Source organism: Oncorhynchus tshawytscha, linkage group LG13 (genome assembly GCF_018296145.1).
Source record: "Oncorhynchus tshawytscha isolate Ot180627B linkage group LG13, Otsh_v2.0, whole genome shotgun sequence".
NCBI classification, from domain to species: Eukaryota; Metazoa; Chordata; class Actinopteri; order Salmoniformes; family Salmonidae; genus Oncorhynchus; species Oncorhynchus tshawytscha.
The window spans coordinates 32,586,013-32,601,650 of record NC_056441.1 but is presented as its reverse complement, the minus strand read 5'-3'; the positions used below and the strand labels follow the sequence as shown (position 1 = coordinate 32,601,650).

Sequence of the window (15,638 nt, the reverse complement as noted above, 5' to 3'; positions counted from 1 at the left end):
TACATGTATTATTATTCAGACCCTTGACTCAGTACTTTGTTGAAGCACCTTTGGCAGTGATTACAGTCTCTGGACTTCTTGGGTATGATGCTACAAGCTTGGCTCACCTGTATTTGGGGAGTTTCTCCCATTCTTCTCTGCAGATCCTCTCAAGATCTGTCAGGTTGGATGGGAAGCGTTGCTGTACAGTCAGTTATTTTCAGGTCTCTCCAGAGATGTTTGATCGAGTTCAAAACCAGGCTCTGGGCCTCCCGGGTGGCGCAGTGCTAGCTGTGCCACCAGAGACTCTGGGTTTGTGCCCATGCTCTGTCGCAGCCGGCCCCGACCATGAGGTCCATGGGGCGAAGTACAATTGGCCTAGCATCGTCCGGGTTAGGGAGTGTTTGGCCGGTAGGGATGTCCTTGTCTCCTCGCGCACTAGCGACTCCTGTGGCGGGCCGGGCGCAGTGCTTGCTGACCAGGTCTCTAGGTGTACAGAGTTTCCTCCGACACATTGGTGCGGCTGGCTTCCGGGTTGAGTGCGTGCTCTGTTAAGAAGCAGTGCGGCTTGGTTGGATTGTGTTTCGGAGGACGCATGAGTCTCGACCTTCGTCTCTCCCGAGCCCGTATGGGAGTTGTAGCGATGAGAAAAGACAGTAACTACTAACAATTGGATACCGCGAAGAAAAAGGGGGTAAAATAAAATAAATAAAAAACGGTCTCTGGCTGGACCTCTCAAGGACGTTCAGAGACTTGTCCCGAAGACACTCATGCGTTTTCTTGGCTGTGTGCTTAGGGTCGTTGTCCTGTTGGAAGGTGAATCTTTGCTCCAGTCTGAAGTTCTGAGTGCTCTGGAGCAGGTTTTCATCAAGAAACTCTCTAAACTTTGCTCCGTACATCTTTGCCTCGATCCTGACTAGTCTCCCAGTCCCTGCTGCTGAAAAACATCCCCACAGCATGACGCTGCCACCACCATGCTTCACCATAGGGATGGTGCCAGGTTTACTCCAGAAGTGATGCTTGAAATTCAGGCCAAAGAGTTCAATCTTGGTTTCATTAGACCAGATAATCTTGTTTATCATGGTCTGAGAGTCTTTAGGTGCTTTTTGGCAAACTCCAAGCAGGCTGTCAATTGCCTTTCACTGAGGAGTGGCTTCCATCTGGCCACTATACCATGAAGGTCAGATTAGCGGAGTGCTGCAGAGATGGTTGTCCTTCTGGAAGATTTTCCTATCTCCACAGAATAACTCTGGAGCTCTGTCAGAGTGACCATCGGGTTCTTGTTCACCTCCATGACCAAGGCCTTTCTCCCCCAATTGCTCATTTTGGCCGGGCAGCCAGCTCTAGGAAGAGTCTTGGTGCTTCCAAACTTCTTCCATGTTCTTGGGGACCTTCAATGCTGCAGACATTTTTTGTTACCCTTCCCCAGATCTGTGTTTCAACACAATCCTGTCTCGGAGCTCCACGGACATTTCCTTCGACCTCCTGGCTTGTTTTTTTTTTGCTCTGACATGTACTGTCAACTGTGGGACCTTACACAGACAGGCGTGTGCCTTTCCAAATCATGTCCAATCAATTGAATTTACCACAGGTGGACTCCAATCAAGTTGTAGAAACATCTCAAGGATGATCAATGGAAACAGGATGCAATTTCGAGTCTCATAGCAAAGGGTCTGAATACTTACGTAAATAAGGTATTTCTAAAAAACGGTTTTCACTTTGTCATTATGGGGTAGTGTGTGTAGATTGCTGAGGATACATTTTTAAATCCATTTTAGAATAAGGCTGTAACGTAACAAAATGTGGAAAAAGTCAAGGGGCCTGAAGGCACTGTACAGGCCTTGTGAGTGTTGTATCAACTCAATATGAGAACTTTGGTGCCACCTACTGGCTGGTTGCATGTTAAGTTAAATAAAATCAAATTTCCTTGGTCACATTCACATATTTAGCAGATGTTATTGCGGGTGTAGCGAATGCTTGTGTTCCTAGCTCCAACAGTGCAGTAGTATCTAACAGTGCAGTAGTATCTAAAAACAATTCACAACAATACACAGAAATGTAAAAGTTAAAGAATGGAATTAAGTAATATATAAATATTAGATCTAACAATGTCGAAGTGGCGCTGACTAAAATGCAGTATAACAGAAGACAGTATATACATATGAGATGAGTAAAGCAGTATGTAAACATTATTTTTAAAGTGAATAGTGTTCCATCATTACAATGGTCAGTGATTCCAAGTCTATGTATCTAGGGCGGCAGCCTCTAAGGTGCAGGGTTGAGTAACCGGGTGGAAGCCTGCTAGTGATGGCTATTTAACAGTCTGATATAAACTGTTTTTCAGTCTCTCGGTCCCAGCTTTGATGCACCTGTACTGACCTCGCCTTCTGGATGATAACGGAGTGAACAGGCCATGGCTCGGGTGGTAGATGTCTTTGATGATCTTTTTGGCCTTCCTGTGGCATGCTGTAAGTGTCCTGGAGGGCAGGTAGTTTGCTCCCAGTGATGCATTGTGCAGACCGCACCACCCTCTGGAGAGCCCTGCGGTTGCGGGCGGTGCAGTTGCAGTACCAGGAGGTGATACAGCCCGACAGCATGCTGTCAATTGTGCATCTGTAAAAGTTTGGGAGGGTTTTAGGGGCCAAGACAAATTTCTTCAACCTCCTGAGGTTGAAGAGGTGCTGTTGCGCCTTCTTTACCACACTGTGTGGGTGGACCATTTCAGATCGTTATTGATTTGTACGCCGAGGAACTTGCAGCTTTCCACCTTTTCCTTCTGTTGTTTCCTGCAGTACACGATCAGCTCCTTTGTTTTGTTGACATTGAGTGAGAGGTTATTTTCCTGGAACCACTCTCCCAAGACCCTCACCTCCTCCCTGTAGGCTGCCTCGTCAGGTCTACTACTGTTGTGTCGTCTGCAAACTTGATGATTGAGTTGGAGGCGTGCGTGGCCACGCAGTCATGGGTTAACGGAGTACAGGAGGGCTGAGCACGCACCCTTGTGGGGCCCATGTGTTGAGGATCTGCGAAGCGGAGGTGTTGTTTCCCCTTTCACCACCTGGGGGCAGTCCGCCAGGAAGTCCAGAACCCAGTTGCACAGGGTGGGGTTCAGACCCAGGGCCCCGAATTTAATGATGAGCTTGGAGGTTACTAAAGGAAAGGAGAACAGGGAGGTATTCTTGTCTGATACATGTGTGCGCTCCATCCAGTCTGACACAAGAGGCGAAGTGATACTTTCAATTAGATTATATTTGGTGTTCTTGTATTTTCATACCAAATGGTCTGATGTCTAAGTCTCACTCTCTCACTTCTGGTTCCAGCCCAGGTCACATTTACAGTAGATTGCAGACATACCACTATAAGGTATGAGGCATCCATAATGTGTCTTAGTTCATTTTTACAATTGTCAGCAAACGTAACACCGTACTTTGGTAATATGTTCCGGACCAAAATATAACTACATCTACACAGAGATACATGCAAAAGTATAACCAACGGAAAACATCACGACAGGTTCATTTTAGGCAATCAATTGCAGATAAAGACAGTACTACAAATTCCCTTGCCCTCTATATCACATCATCATCACCAACACTACATTTCTAATTAGTACAACACTGAAATCAGCATAATTGTAGATGTGATAGAAATGACTCATCCTCGCCAGAAGAGGGCGAAATTACCCTGAGGGTTAACAAGTACTTGACCTGGAGAATAGTGTGGGAATCATTCAAGGTTACAGGGGATATCTTCAGCGAACATGACAAGGACTGTGGTCAAACTGAGTTAATGGAACATCATTCGGGCAGGAGATAAAGCACCTTATTCGGGCAGCCTTACAGACCTTGACCAACCTCGCTTTTTCTTTACATAATCTCTAAACTCCTCTGTCTTCAACTCTTTTATCATCATATTCATATTTTAACCACCTTTGTTTTCTTTCTCCTCTTGGCTGCTGCTGCCGTCACTGCCTTCTACATACTAGGCTATAATTGTATGATATTATCATCCTATTATTTGTACAACTCTTGCTGTGTTTCAGATGCCTGTCTGGAGGACCCCTGTTCCAACGGCGGCACCTGCGTTGAGATGGGCGCGAGCACCAAATGCCTCTGTTTGCCCAGCTATGGAGGTGACCTCTGTCAGACAGGTGAGCTCCTCATTCGGCTGTTACAGTATCTCCGTAATTGTAAGAGTGCTTGTTGTAATCCCCTAGTAATGCATTACCACATTCAGTAAAAAAATACTTTGGGGTTTGTATGTACTGAAGCAAAATAAGTCAGCCACGTTCCAGTCATCTTCACAAATAAAAGAAGTCAAAGGAAGTGAGAGGTCCTTCATTGTTTTGTTATGATAAGGTAAGACAGTTCTGCTAGTCTAGTTTTGTAGAACTAGTCTATTGATAACTAACTCAAAATCAATCAAAAGGGAAATCTTACACACTGTGGCTTTAGGAGCCTGTCAAACTCAAAGACCCGTCTTGTTCAAAGAGGACAAAACCTTGCTTTTGGAACAATTGTCCCCCTTCAGTTATGTCTGACGTAGGCTTTTCTCTGAGACCTGCTTGCTATGCCGCTGTGTTCCTGTCACACATATTTAGGGATGAGAAAATAGAAATGGAAAGAAGGTGAGATGAGAAGTGTTCTTTAGATGGATGAACCTCATGGATCCATCTGCTCCGTGAATCAGGGAAAATGTACGGCAAGGATTCAATCAAAAGGCCATTTTCCTGACTTTCGTGGCGATCACATTCATGTCAACACCTTGAATGTTGGCTCAAGCGTAAACAATCTCTGTTGCACTTGTCGACAATGCGTCTTAGATTGACTCCCGGCCACGGTCTTTAAGGTAGTTTCGTTTGGATCGCCTCATTGTTTCTCAAAACCAACCGTTCTCTTTCTTTCTTGCTCAATGGTCAGAAAATCTCAACAAATCTTACCTTTCCCTCTCAATCATTCAAATGAATTAATAAAATCCCTCCCTCCCTCCCTCCCTCCCTCCTGTTCTGTCTCTTAGATCTGGAGCAGTGTGAGGTGGGCTGGCAGAAGTTCCACGGGAACTGCTACAAGCACTTCAACCAGCGGCTGAGCTGGGAGGTGGCAGAGCAGCACTGTCGCATGGTGGGGGCCCACCTAGCATCAATCATGACACCCGAAGAGAAGGACTTCATTAACAGTACGCTGGGAGTAGTGACAGCAAGCCACCAAACTTCATACACCACCTTTCCCCTTCCATTGATAGGCTACTTCATTTGTTTGCATAGTGTACCAGTTTACTGCACATTAATACATCGGAAAGACAATAGCTAGCTCTCAAGGTTTTATGTGTGCTATTTATTAGCATAGGAAGGACAAATGTCATGCCATTGACCCTGCTGGGCGGAAGTGCTACATGCTAATGGTAATCTGGGTGAGGTAGTTCACCAAAATGACAAAGTAAGTTAGATGCACACTTACTTTTAACCAGAGTGACAAACTGTACTCAGCCACTGTCACCAACTTCTGATATTAACAAAAAAACAATGGAAGTGCTGTGGGCAGCTTCAGCGTGTTCTAAACTACAGGCCATATTACCTCCAATTTTATAAAAAACAATATTTTACCTTTATTTAACTAGGCAAGTCAGTTAAGAACAAATTCTTATTTTCAATGATGGCCTAGGAACAGTGGGTTAACTACCTGTTCAGGGGCAGAACATTTGGCAATGCAAACCCTGTTGATTGATATTAGCAGTGGAAGCACAAAGACAAAGACCTACTGTACAACTTGTTAGAGAAGCGATAGGACTACTGCTTGAAAAGCAAATAAAATGTGTTATTCTATCCTCAGATAACTTTAAGGAGTATCAGTGGACTGGACTAAACGACAAGACCATCGAGGGGGATTTCCACTGGTCCGATGGCAACCCACTGGTGAGTCCAGACAGATTAGTTTGACGGAGAAAAAGTACTGGGTCAAAACCTGTCCACAGGATGACATGCAGCTACAAAGACTAAAGGAAAAGACTTGTCTTCACAGCTCTATGAGAACTGGTATAGGGGCCAGCCTGACAGTTACTTCCTGTCTGGAGAGGACTGTGTGGTGATGGTATGGCATGATTCTGGGCACTGGAGTGACGTGCCCTGCAACTACCACCTGGCCTACACCTGCAAGAAAGGCACCTGTGAGTAATGGACATGATGTTACTACAAACAAGCACCAATCGACCAGTTCCTTTACCTACTGTACCTGTAACTACCTCTATGCAATAGATTACATTGGCGTAACTTAGAGGTCTATAGAAGTAGTCGTAGATGTTTAATGCACACATTCAATACAGTCCCAAACTATTGTCCTGCCCGAAACTGTATTGAATGTGTACAACAGACAAATAGTCTTTCAACTTTTCATGAATTTGTTTTCTGTTTAAAATACATTATCAACTACAGTCTTCGTAACTCCTCCCACAGCTTCATGTGGCCCTCCCCCCAAAGTCCGAAACACACTCGCGTTTGGCAAAATTCGCCAGAGGTACGAGACGGGCGCCGTTGTGCGCTACTACTGTGCCCAGGGCTTCCAGCAGAGACGAAACCCTCTGGTCATGTGCCTGCCGGGTGGCAAGTGGGAGGAGCCCCAGATCCTCTGCATCCCTGGTATGAACAGTACTATGACCCACCCACTTATCTCTAATTCGCGACCATGTTCCATTGCAGTTCTGATATGGCTAAATATGACTCAAGAACAGTTATTGAGATGCAGTTCATCTCTCGTACAGGCTGTCAGCAAGAATGAAGTACTGAAAGAATCATGATTTAGTACACGAATGTCACTGATTCTTTCGATGAATTAAGGAGATGCTTAAGAGTGGAGACGGGGATTTTAACCGGAACGTTAGTTGTTGTTCTGTAGTGGGGAGTTGCCAAATCTGCTTTAGCTCTGGAAAATAAGATCTGTCATTGGGATTCAATCAAAAGTCGCATTGTCGACAAGCACACTGCACTTGAAAGGTAGTTTACGCTTGAGCCAACATTCGCAGCGTTTACTGTGAGTGCAGTCTACACGACAGTCAGGGAATTGCCTGTAGAAAGCGCAATGTTGACAGTGTTGTGCCCTTGTCGAAATGTGCCTTTCACTGAGTCCCGTCCTAAGTCAAGGCAATGCCATAGCAGCAGGCAAAGCCAACCCAGAAAACTAGTGTCTAAATCAGACGGTGTTCTCACTCCGGAGATGATGTGGGAAGAACAAGATAGATGTCTGAAAGTGGTGAACAAATGACACTACATATTTATCCAACAGATTTGTCAGAAGTCTTTATATTCAACTTTGTGCTGGGGGTTTCCTTTCAGGGGCAGGAAGCACAGCACAGACAGTAGGAGTAACATCACTAACCACAGGAAGCCAGGAGCTGGCTGAAGAGGAATCACAAACAACAAAGGAAACGCTTCAATACTGGGACATCAAGTGGAACTTTTAAATGTCATACCATGTCCCGGTACACTTCAAGAGTTTCCTTTCCTCATTGACCAGAGATCTGAAATGGCCGAACAGGTAAAGGCAATAGGGTGATCTTGAAGGATAGGAGACAGGGAAAGAGTACTGGGACACCGGGTCAGTCAAGCATAACCTCTTACATTCCTACTGTCCTCCCCAAAAATGCACATTGATCTGAATCTGTTGTTGGGATAGCCTGGGCTTGAAGGTCTCTTGTCGCCCAACATAGGATGCAATGAATTGCAATAGTGTCCTAGAACGCTATGATACAGAACCCAGAACATGTTCTGTGAAAATCCTATCACTGAGGCATATCTATAATCAGTAACTCCTTGTCCGTTCATCCAGATTGTATAATGTGTGGATCTTTAAGGAAACGTTTCTCCAAACCTTTTCTCCAAACCGGCACATAACCCCAGGCGTGGTAGACAGACAGTGGTAGGATATGCAGTAGCTCGTCTTGAGCACTGTCTATCACAGGTGAAGTCTGGTGCCGGTTTGGTTCAGACGGTTTCTTTAAAGATATCCACGCATTGGACAATCCAGAAGGATGGACAAGGAGGTATGGATAGTAGATGTGAATTCATTAAAAGGATTACTGGAAACCTATGGACTTTTCGCCAGATATGTTCCGGACTCCGTAGCTATCTAGGATGCCATTGCATTCAATGTCATATGTAAGCCCAGGTCTCTTGTTGGTTTTAAACAGGCCTCAGCAGGCTAATGGTGTTCAGCGATCTCATCTCCGCAATTTATCATGTCAGTTCTCAATCATTGTTTATTGACTATTATTGGCAAATCAACTTTATAAATCCACCCATAATATTTTCAACAACAGCTGGTCTGTTTGCAATTCCATTCATATTCCATCAGCTGAGGACTACCTGGGGTCTGTTCAGGAGGGTGCAAACGTTACAGGACGTTCAGATAGAAATGTATTGTGTAGAATAGACATGATTGCCCAGCCTGGCCTCAGAGCCGCACAAAATATATTTGTGTAGTTCTGAGCACCTCCAAGAGGTATGATCCCTACAGTCTAGCAATCCAAAGGTTGCATGTTCGAGTCGCCTCGGGGATATCTGTAGCATTTTAGCTAATCTTTCCCCTAACCCTTATTCTAACGTTAACCCAATTCACCTGCTATGTAAATTCACCTAACCTTTGTCATTTTAGTCCTCCTAACCTTTGTAGTTAGTCCCGTAACCGCCAACTTAAATTGTCCCCGTAATTGTCCTTTGCTGTTACAGTGCTACAAGCAACGTGGTCTCAGACAAAGACTTTGCAATGCTATATGTCCTCCAAGACGTATGATACTGTACGACCACTATTTCATCCAACGTAGCGTAATGTATCATCCTGAAATGAGTGTCACAGATTTCCGTACAGATTCACACCAATTGCCCTGACACCACATTGGATTGCCTGTAGACTCGGGACTCGGGAACGACTGTAGTTCTGTTAGTAATATTTCTGCCTGCAATGATTTGAACTTTTCATCTTATTGAGTACACTGCAGGACAGGTGAGTCCTTGTAGGGATGTCTGGTTGAGTGTCGACTCTGTGGTCCAACGTAACCTGTCCCACACCACTACCCCTATGTCCTTTATAAGTCCCCTTCATAAAACAAAAAGGACTGCATAGGTGTACGCAATATGATGGAAACTCCACCAAGCCTACCAGAGGGCTAGGTGTGGCTATTACCATATTGCTGATACCAATACAAATATTTCAGATGCACAAGGTGACTTAACAAAGTCTTCGGAATGGAAGGAATGGTTGGTTTGGAATTGGGGCAAAAAAAAATCCCTGTGCTCTTAGAAACCCATATCAACTCTTGTACTCAGCATTTATGTCCATCTCAACCATCTCACAACCATACGCCTTCTTAGACTTTTGTCATCAACAGACTTTATATGAAACATGGTGCTAACACCCTTGCATATGATACCTGCATGAAGTACGTTAAGAAATGTTCATCCTTAAGAATCAAAATGGCAGGTTTGTGCAGTAGGATGTTAGAAAAATAAAACAACTCCAAACAAGCTTGTTTATAAAAGTCAATACCATTATAGAAGTAGAATTTACATTTCTCACAGTGGTCATAACTCTTTTGGGGTGAATAGAGGCGAGAGTGAGTGAGTAGCATGCAAAAGATTTGACCATGAATACGATGCCACTACTGTACTCATCAATGATATTAATTTAGTCTCAAAGTATGTTTTAATTACTGTCCACTCTTCCCTCTGATAGATGCCCTACATTTTACTGACACAGTTCTATGAAAAGCTTTGTGTTGTAATAAAGTTTTTTTATAGAATAAAGCAAGGATTTAATGAGTATTAACCACACAGCCATTATTGGAAATTGTATGTGTTTGTTCTTTATTTGCTTCGGTTTTTATAAGCATATTTTACGGTAATACTGTTCCTTTATAAACCAACTAAAATAAAATTTGAACGTTTCTGTGACTTTTTGTGTGCCTATTTAAATATATTTAAATATTTCAATGAGAAGAGACTGTCACTGGTAAACATGGTTACAGACCCAACAACATTATATAGTATATCCTCCTTGTCAAGAAAAGCACATGAGCTAATTATAATACACAAAGTAAGCAAAACAATGAAATCATTCCAACATTGCCTAAAATGATGAATAAGATACAAATGAGATAGACCTCTATAAGCAATTGGCCTGTAACAATTGAGATGTACAAACTAGGGCATAAGGGAACAATGAGCGGATAAGAGGCTATCCGTAATTTCGATTAAGACATTAATGAGTGGCTAAGATGGACGTAGTCCATATAACTATATGTTCATCACTTTTGATATGTACAGCGACAGAATCCAGAACATGGGCCGTTCTTACAGTATTCTGCCTGTACTCCAAGTCAGAACCGTAGGATAAATAAAGGGGACATATAAGCAGACAAAGAAAGCTCTTACAATATTCAATGATGACATTTCTCTAAAACAGGCTATAGGCTACATGTGCACCGCCAAGTCAGAACAGTAGGCTAAGTTCTGAGGGGGAAAGGGACCAAATTATTTATCAAGGCGAGACCCAGATGCAGACACAGGAGGCAGATGGTTGGAGTCTTACAATGTTTATTAATCCAAAGGGGTAGGCAAGAGAATGGTCGTGGACAGGCAAGAAGGTCAAAACCAGATCAGAGTCCAATAGGTACCGAAGGGCAGGCAGGAAAGTAGTCCAGAGTCAGGCTGGGGTCAGAACCCGGGAGGACTATAAAAAGATAATAGAAAAGGAGTATGGGGAAAACACGCTGGTAGACTTGAAAACATACAGGACAAACTGGCACAGGGAGACAGGAAACACAGGGATAAATACACTGGGGAAAATAAGCGACACCTGGAGGGTTATAGACATTAACAGGAACAGGTGAAACAGATCAAGGGCGTGACATTATTAGGGTGATGCACATGGGCTACTAACAGTTTACCACACCACATACACTTAGTATTACTTTATTAGCTACAGCATACATATCTCCCTGGCATATTACATCATTTATGCAGAAGCATACAAGACATTGGACTCACCGTTGTTGTGCTGTGATCACTTGAACAGGAAGGTGGCGTGGCGGTCCTTCTTGTGGGCAAATTTTGTCATCCAAGTTTGTCATCAAAGTCTGGCATTCTCTGGATTTATGGTGCTTTCAAGACAACTGGGAACTCAGAAAAAACGAGGTTGAATCATGACGTCAGAGCTCTTCAGGTCGGAGCTCTAGAAAGAGGCCCGAGTTCCCAACTTGGAATTCAGAGTTGGATGAACGTTCAAAGTGCATTTTCCCAGTCAGAGATTCCAGATGTTTTGAAAGCGGCAGAAGTCATGCTGGTTTGACAGCACGACCATTGTATTAAACATTTACTGGCCCATGGTGTTATGTGTCAATGTTTATCCTTTTAAGCTTGGAAAAGAGACTCTTTCTGACAGATGTTTTAAATCCTTAAACCCAGACTTGGATCACACACCCTTTCTATCGAATAGCAGACAGATGAAGCAAAATAGTGAATCCTTTGCAACGCTGGCAGTTAGCCCCTGATTCCTTCCAAACCACTTACTGTTGAATTTGCGATTTCCGACGTGTTGTGTAATGTTTATGTCCAATGGCCGATGAGCACCGATACGTTTTGTATATAATTTCTCTTCATATGACAAGCATTGAAAGGGATTTGCCAAGATTGTCGATGTGATTCATGATGATGACTGCTTGTCTAGCTTGCTAGCTAAGATTTTGAAAGTATGATGTCGACATTTGTATTTGTGTTTATTATGGATCCCCATTAGCTGCTACCAAGGCTACTCTTCCTGGGGTTCAGCAATATTAAGGCAATTATACATTTTTTTAAACATTACAATACAATAACAGATTTCACAACATATTAAGTGTCATCCAATCATAAAAGCTTTAACAAGAGCAAGCTATTGTGTTTCATTTGAAAACAGCATAACATTTTCGAAAAACAGAATACTTCAGGTCATCCCATTAAGTGTCATCTCCCGGACAGTCCAATCAAAGCTACGGTGGATAAAACGTGATTTTTATCTGTGACCAATGAACTTGAGCCTTCTTGGATGGGCACTTCTAATGTAAATCTATGGCTGCACCTAAGGTGGATTGAACTGCCTAGCTCTCTCTGTAGATTCTGCGGTGACTTAGTGTCCACATGAGTGACAGAACATTGAGCCAATCCCGACGCAACTAGAGAAGATTACCAACGCCTACTCTCTGGTTTTTTTCGCTGGCTGCCCCAGCATCACAGAAAGTACTGAGCTAAGCGGAAAACCCTGCGTTTCAGAGCTGCCTACTCATGAAAGCAACTAACTCCCAATTATGCAGCTTCATTCACTCAATTAGTGTGTTTTTACAATGTTTGCAAACTGATATGTGACATGAATTAATGCCAAAATAACATGCAAATCAGGCAAATTAACAAAAACATTATTTTACCATGAACATGTGTTATGGGATTTTTATAAATAAGGACTAAATTATGTATACATTTAGCTTAGAATTATAACTAAACAGAATATTACTCTGTTACTGTATGAACATATTAATCTTATTATAATCATTATACTGAATATAAGGTGTGTAGTTTTAGTCAAGAATTAGAAAAAGGACTTTCTGTTCCTTGTTAGAAACTAATGGCGCTATCGTCAGACCGGCTGGAATACTGTGTTCCTTACAGGACATTTTGTCCCTACCCAGGGAGGGGAGAGACCTTGGGCTTGTAGTAGATTGTTTAACAGGTGGCAGACAATGTGAGAAGGCTTGTGAACTATATTGCCATTGTATCTGAGAGGATGTACATAGTATTATGACCAGAGCTCTTGGGAATAAATGCTATTGATTAATATTGAGACTGATCTTTGTCTATTTTATGCAAATTAGAACCTTACAAATTCTTAGAAACTGACAAAGTGTTTTGCTTTGTTATAATTTAATTGATTAATGAACATACAGGAATGAAATTCCTCTAACAACATGTGAATAATCTGCTTGGACTGGTCGACCAAGAGTAAGACAGAGCTGGTCCTGAACTCTGTAAGTTAGCTGTCTCCTGGGCACATGTACATACAACACGGTCCTCATATACTGATTTCTCACATAGATGCACATCTTAAATCAGGTTAGGTTAAAGAGCAGTTAACTAGGCCTTAAAGCATATCAATATTAGCGGGCTAGTTATTGGTTTCACATAAAAAAATATGTTGTGATGTTGTTTTTGTCGTGATGATGTGCACTGGGTAAACTTTGAACAATGGATGTGAATTTGTGATTGCATTTCCTTCAACAAACCCATACCTAGTGCATAACCTTTCCCCCTATTTCCTAGAGAGCACATACAAACAACCAGGGGTAGCCCTTGCCACCTGCTGGCTCACATGCGGCCAGGGGGAGAGGATAGTCACCATTTTGTTATGGCAACCTTCCAGGCTCCTCCAACAAACGCATTATTAGGATGCAAAGTGCCAGGGGAAGCCCTCGCCACAGACGGTCAGAGGAAAGAGAATTTATTCACCAGTTTGTTCTGGTAAAGTTCCAGGTTCTCCCAATTTCTCCTCCAAATCTCTTTCAGGCTTCCCCTTTAACACAAAGAAATAAACAAATGCTTCTGGCCTCCTCCCTCCTCGGGAATGACCATCATACTGGTTGTCCACACCTGCGTAATTATCAAGGCTTCCTGGTGGAGCACATCCCCTAAACCGGTTGCTCCTGCCCCCTGGAAATGGAATATGGAAATGTATGAGGGTAGTGTGTTGCCGAACTGTGTGCTAACACTAAAATGACAAGTGTGAGAGAGAGAGACTGTGCCTTGTTACATTTGTTTAACCAGATGTGGTGAATGCCATCAAATGCAGTGTAAAATGTTGTTAATTTCTTAGCATATTTTAAAAACAAGCACACTACAAACATGTCAGTGTTCACTTACACTTGTTCTTCATTGTAAGAACTTGGTTAATACCACTCAAAGGAAAAATATTTGATGTATTTGCTAATGTTACAGTAATAATCCACATTTACCAGAGGCTTCATCTTGCAATAAGGGTAGTTAAACTTGGTCAGCATTAAATCGTAACATTAAACAGCCATATAAAAATGAATGGTGGCAGATCTCAGGTCTTCCGTATGTATGTCTACCATGGTGCGTACATAGTGAAGGCTTCAGGCAGCTATAATTTGAATCAAAAGTGGCAGGAAAGTTTCCCTGGGTGAGAATATCAAAAGGGTAGTTGCAGTCAAAACACATATTTGTTCAGTTAAAACACATGCTAGGATTAATTTATTTTTTACCTAATTCTAGTTCATGTTGCAGGTTTTGTGAAAGACATGGTACAGATACCTGGACACATCAGAGAACTATGGTTCCCATGATCCTATGGCCCAAAATGGAAGGTCCTACTTTAGGCACATGGTCCCATACAGTATTTACATAATTTAATATCTATTAGTAGTGTAATTTTCATCCTTACAGATTCAATAGTATTCAACTTGAAAAGGAGGAGGTACAGTATGAAAAGTTTCTGGGAAAATAAGTAAATTCATATAGCATTGATAACTTGAACTTCTAAAATGGAGAAAGGACATTTTAAGTGAGTTTGTATCCACATTATAGCTACTAACAAGGCAACAGTGTGACAGAGAAACCAGGATTGCAGAAATAAATAGGCACATTGCAAGAACTCTCGTGTCCAGTTTTCTGTGGGTTAGGAAAATATTCCATCAACGTACCACCAAACATACACAGAAAATGGTTGCCATGTTCTTAGAACATAAGATATTATTGTTCTAGACACGTTTCAAGGGAATGTTGCAGGAACATTTCTGTGTATCAGTCTCTGTGTGTAGGTGTAACTTGATAGGTGTACAGTGAGGCTGTAAGCAATAGGATGACTGCACTTTGAAGTAAATCTCAGCTCTGTTAAAAGTATACTCAAGAAAAACTTTCAGGAGCAGGGGGTTGGAACCAAAATTGTTTTCCTCTGTTCCAACCAGCAAAATAAAGTTCTGAACAGGTTCGGACCTCCAAAAAGTACTGGTTTGTATTGTTCCTTTCTGTTCCTGTTTAAACCTCTGAATATTTTTGGTTTGTTTACATTTAGCTCAACATTGAATTATTTCATCAATCAGTGCAGTTTACTGTGGAGCATGTACGTGATTTAATCTGTATAGGAAAGTTTTTAACAGCAAATTGTATTTGGCTGTAACAGCATGGTTTAATCATAATGAAAGACAAACACACACACCGTGCTGCCAGTCACAGTGTAAGGTACGAGATGCAACTGAAATGTTGAGGGTGAGGAGAGGATGTCAGAAGCTTGAGTTAAAGCGCTGGGCATCTTGTTACCACATGCATTATCTAAATTAGGCCCATGGAATTATACCCAAAGAGGAACGGCTTCTATGGAAGAGCTTTGAATGTTTTTGAACTTCCGAGTTGGTTTAACGTTGGACCAGCTACCTTTATTCTTTCGTTTTCTTTCTCTTCTTCCTTTTGAAATTGTGAACACAACAAATACAAAAACAGCAATATACAAACAAGAGTGCATAAACCTAACAGACAGGGGTGTTACATGTTGACATACATTTTCAATTTGTCCCAAAAAATTTAAGGTGCGTATTGCTTTTTTGTTTTTACATTTACTGATCATTTCAAAAAT

General features: G+C 42.3%; 1 protein-coding gene across 3 annotated transcripts in view; it reads left to right on the top strand.

Annotated features, from left to right (window-relative positions):
* Nucleotides 1-9,916, top strand: part of LOC112232180 (brevican core protein) — a 37,502-nt gene extending 27,586 nt beyond the window's left edge. For all 3 annotated transcript variants that reach the window (XM_042295532.1, XM_042295533.1, XM_042295534.1), the window contains 6 exons: nt 4,022-4,129; nt 4,996-5,154; nt 5,808-5,890; nt 5,997-6,141; nt 6,428-6,610; nt 7,304-9,916. In XM_042295532.1, the coding sequence (XP_042151466.1) occupies nt 4,022-4,129; nt 4,996-5,154; nt 5,808-5,890; nt 5,997-6,141; nt 6,428-6,610; nt 7,304-7,431 (806 nt within the window). In that variant the 3' untranslated portion in view covers nt 7,432-9,916. The remainder of the gene's footprint in view (nt 1-4,021; nt 4,130-4,995; nt 5,155-5,807; nt 5,891-5,996; nt 6,142-6,427; nt 6,611-7,303) is intronic.
* The last annotated feature ends 5,722 nt before the right edge of the window (nt 9,917-15,638 follow it).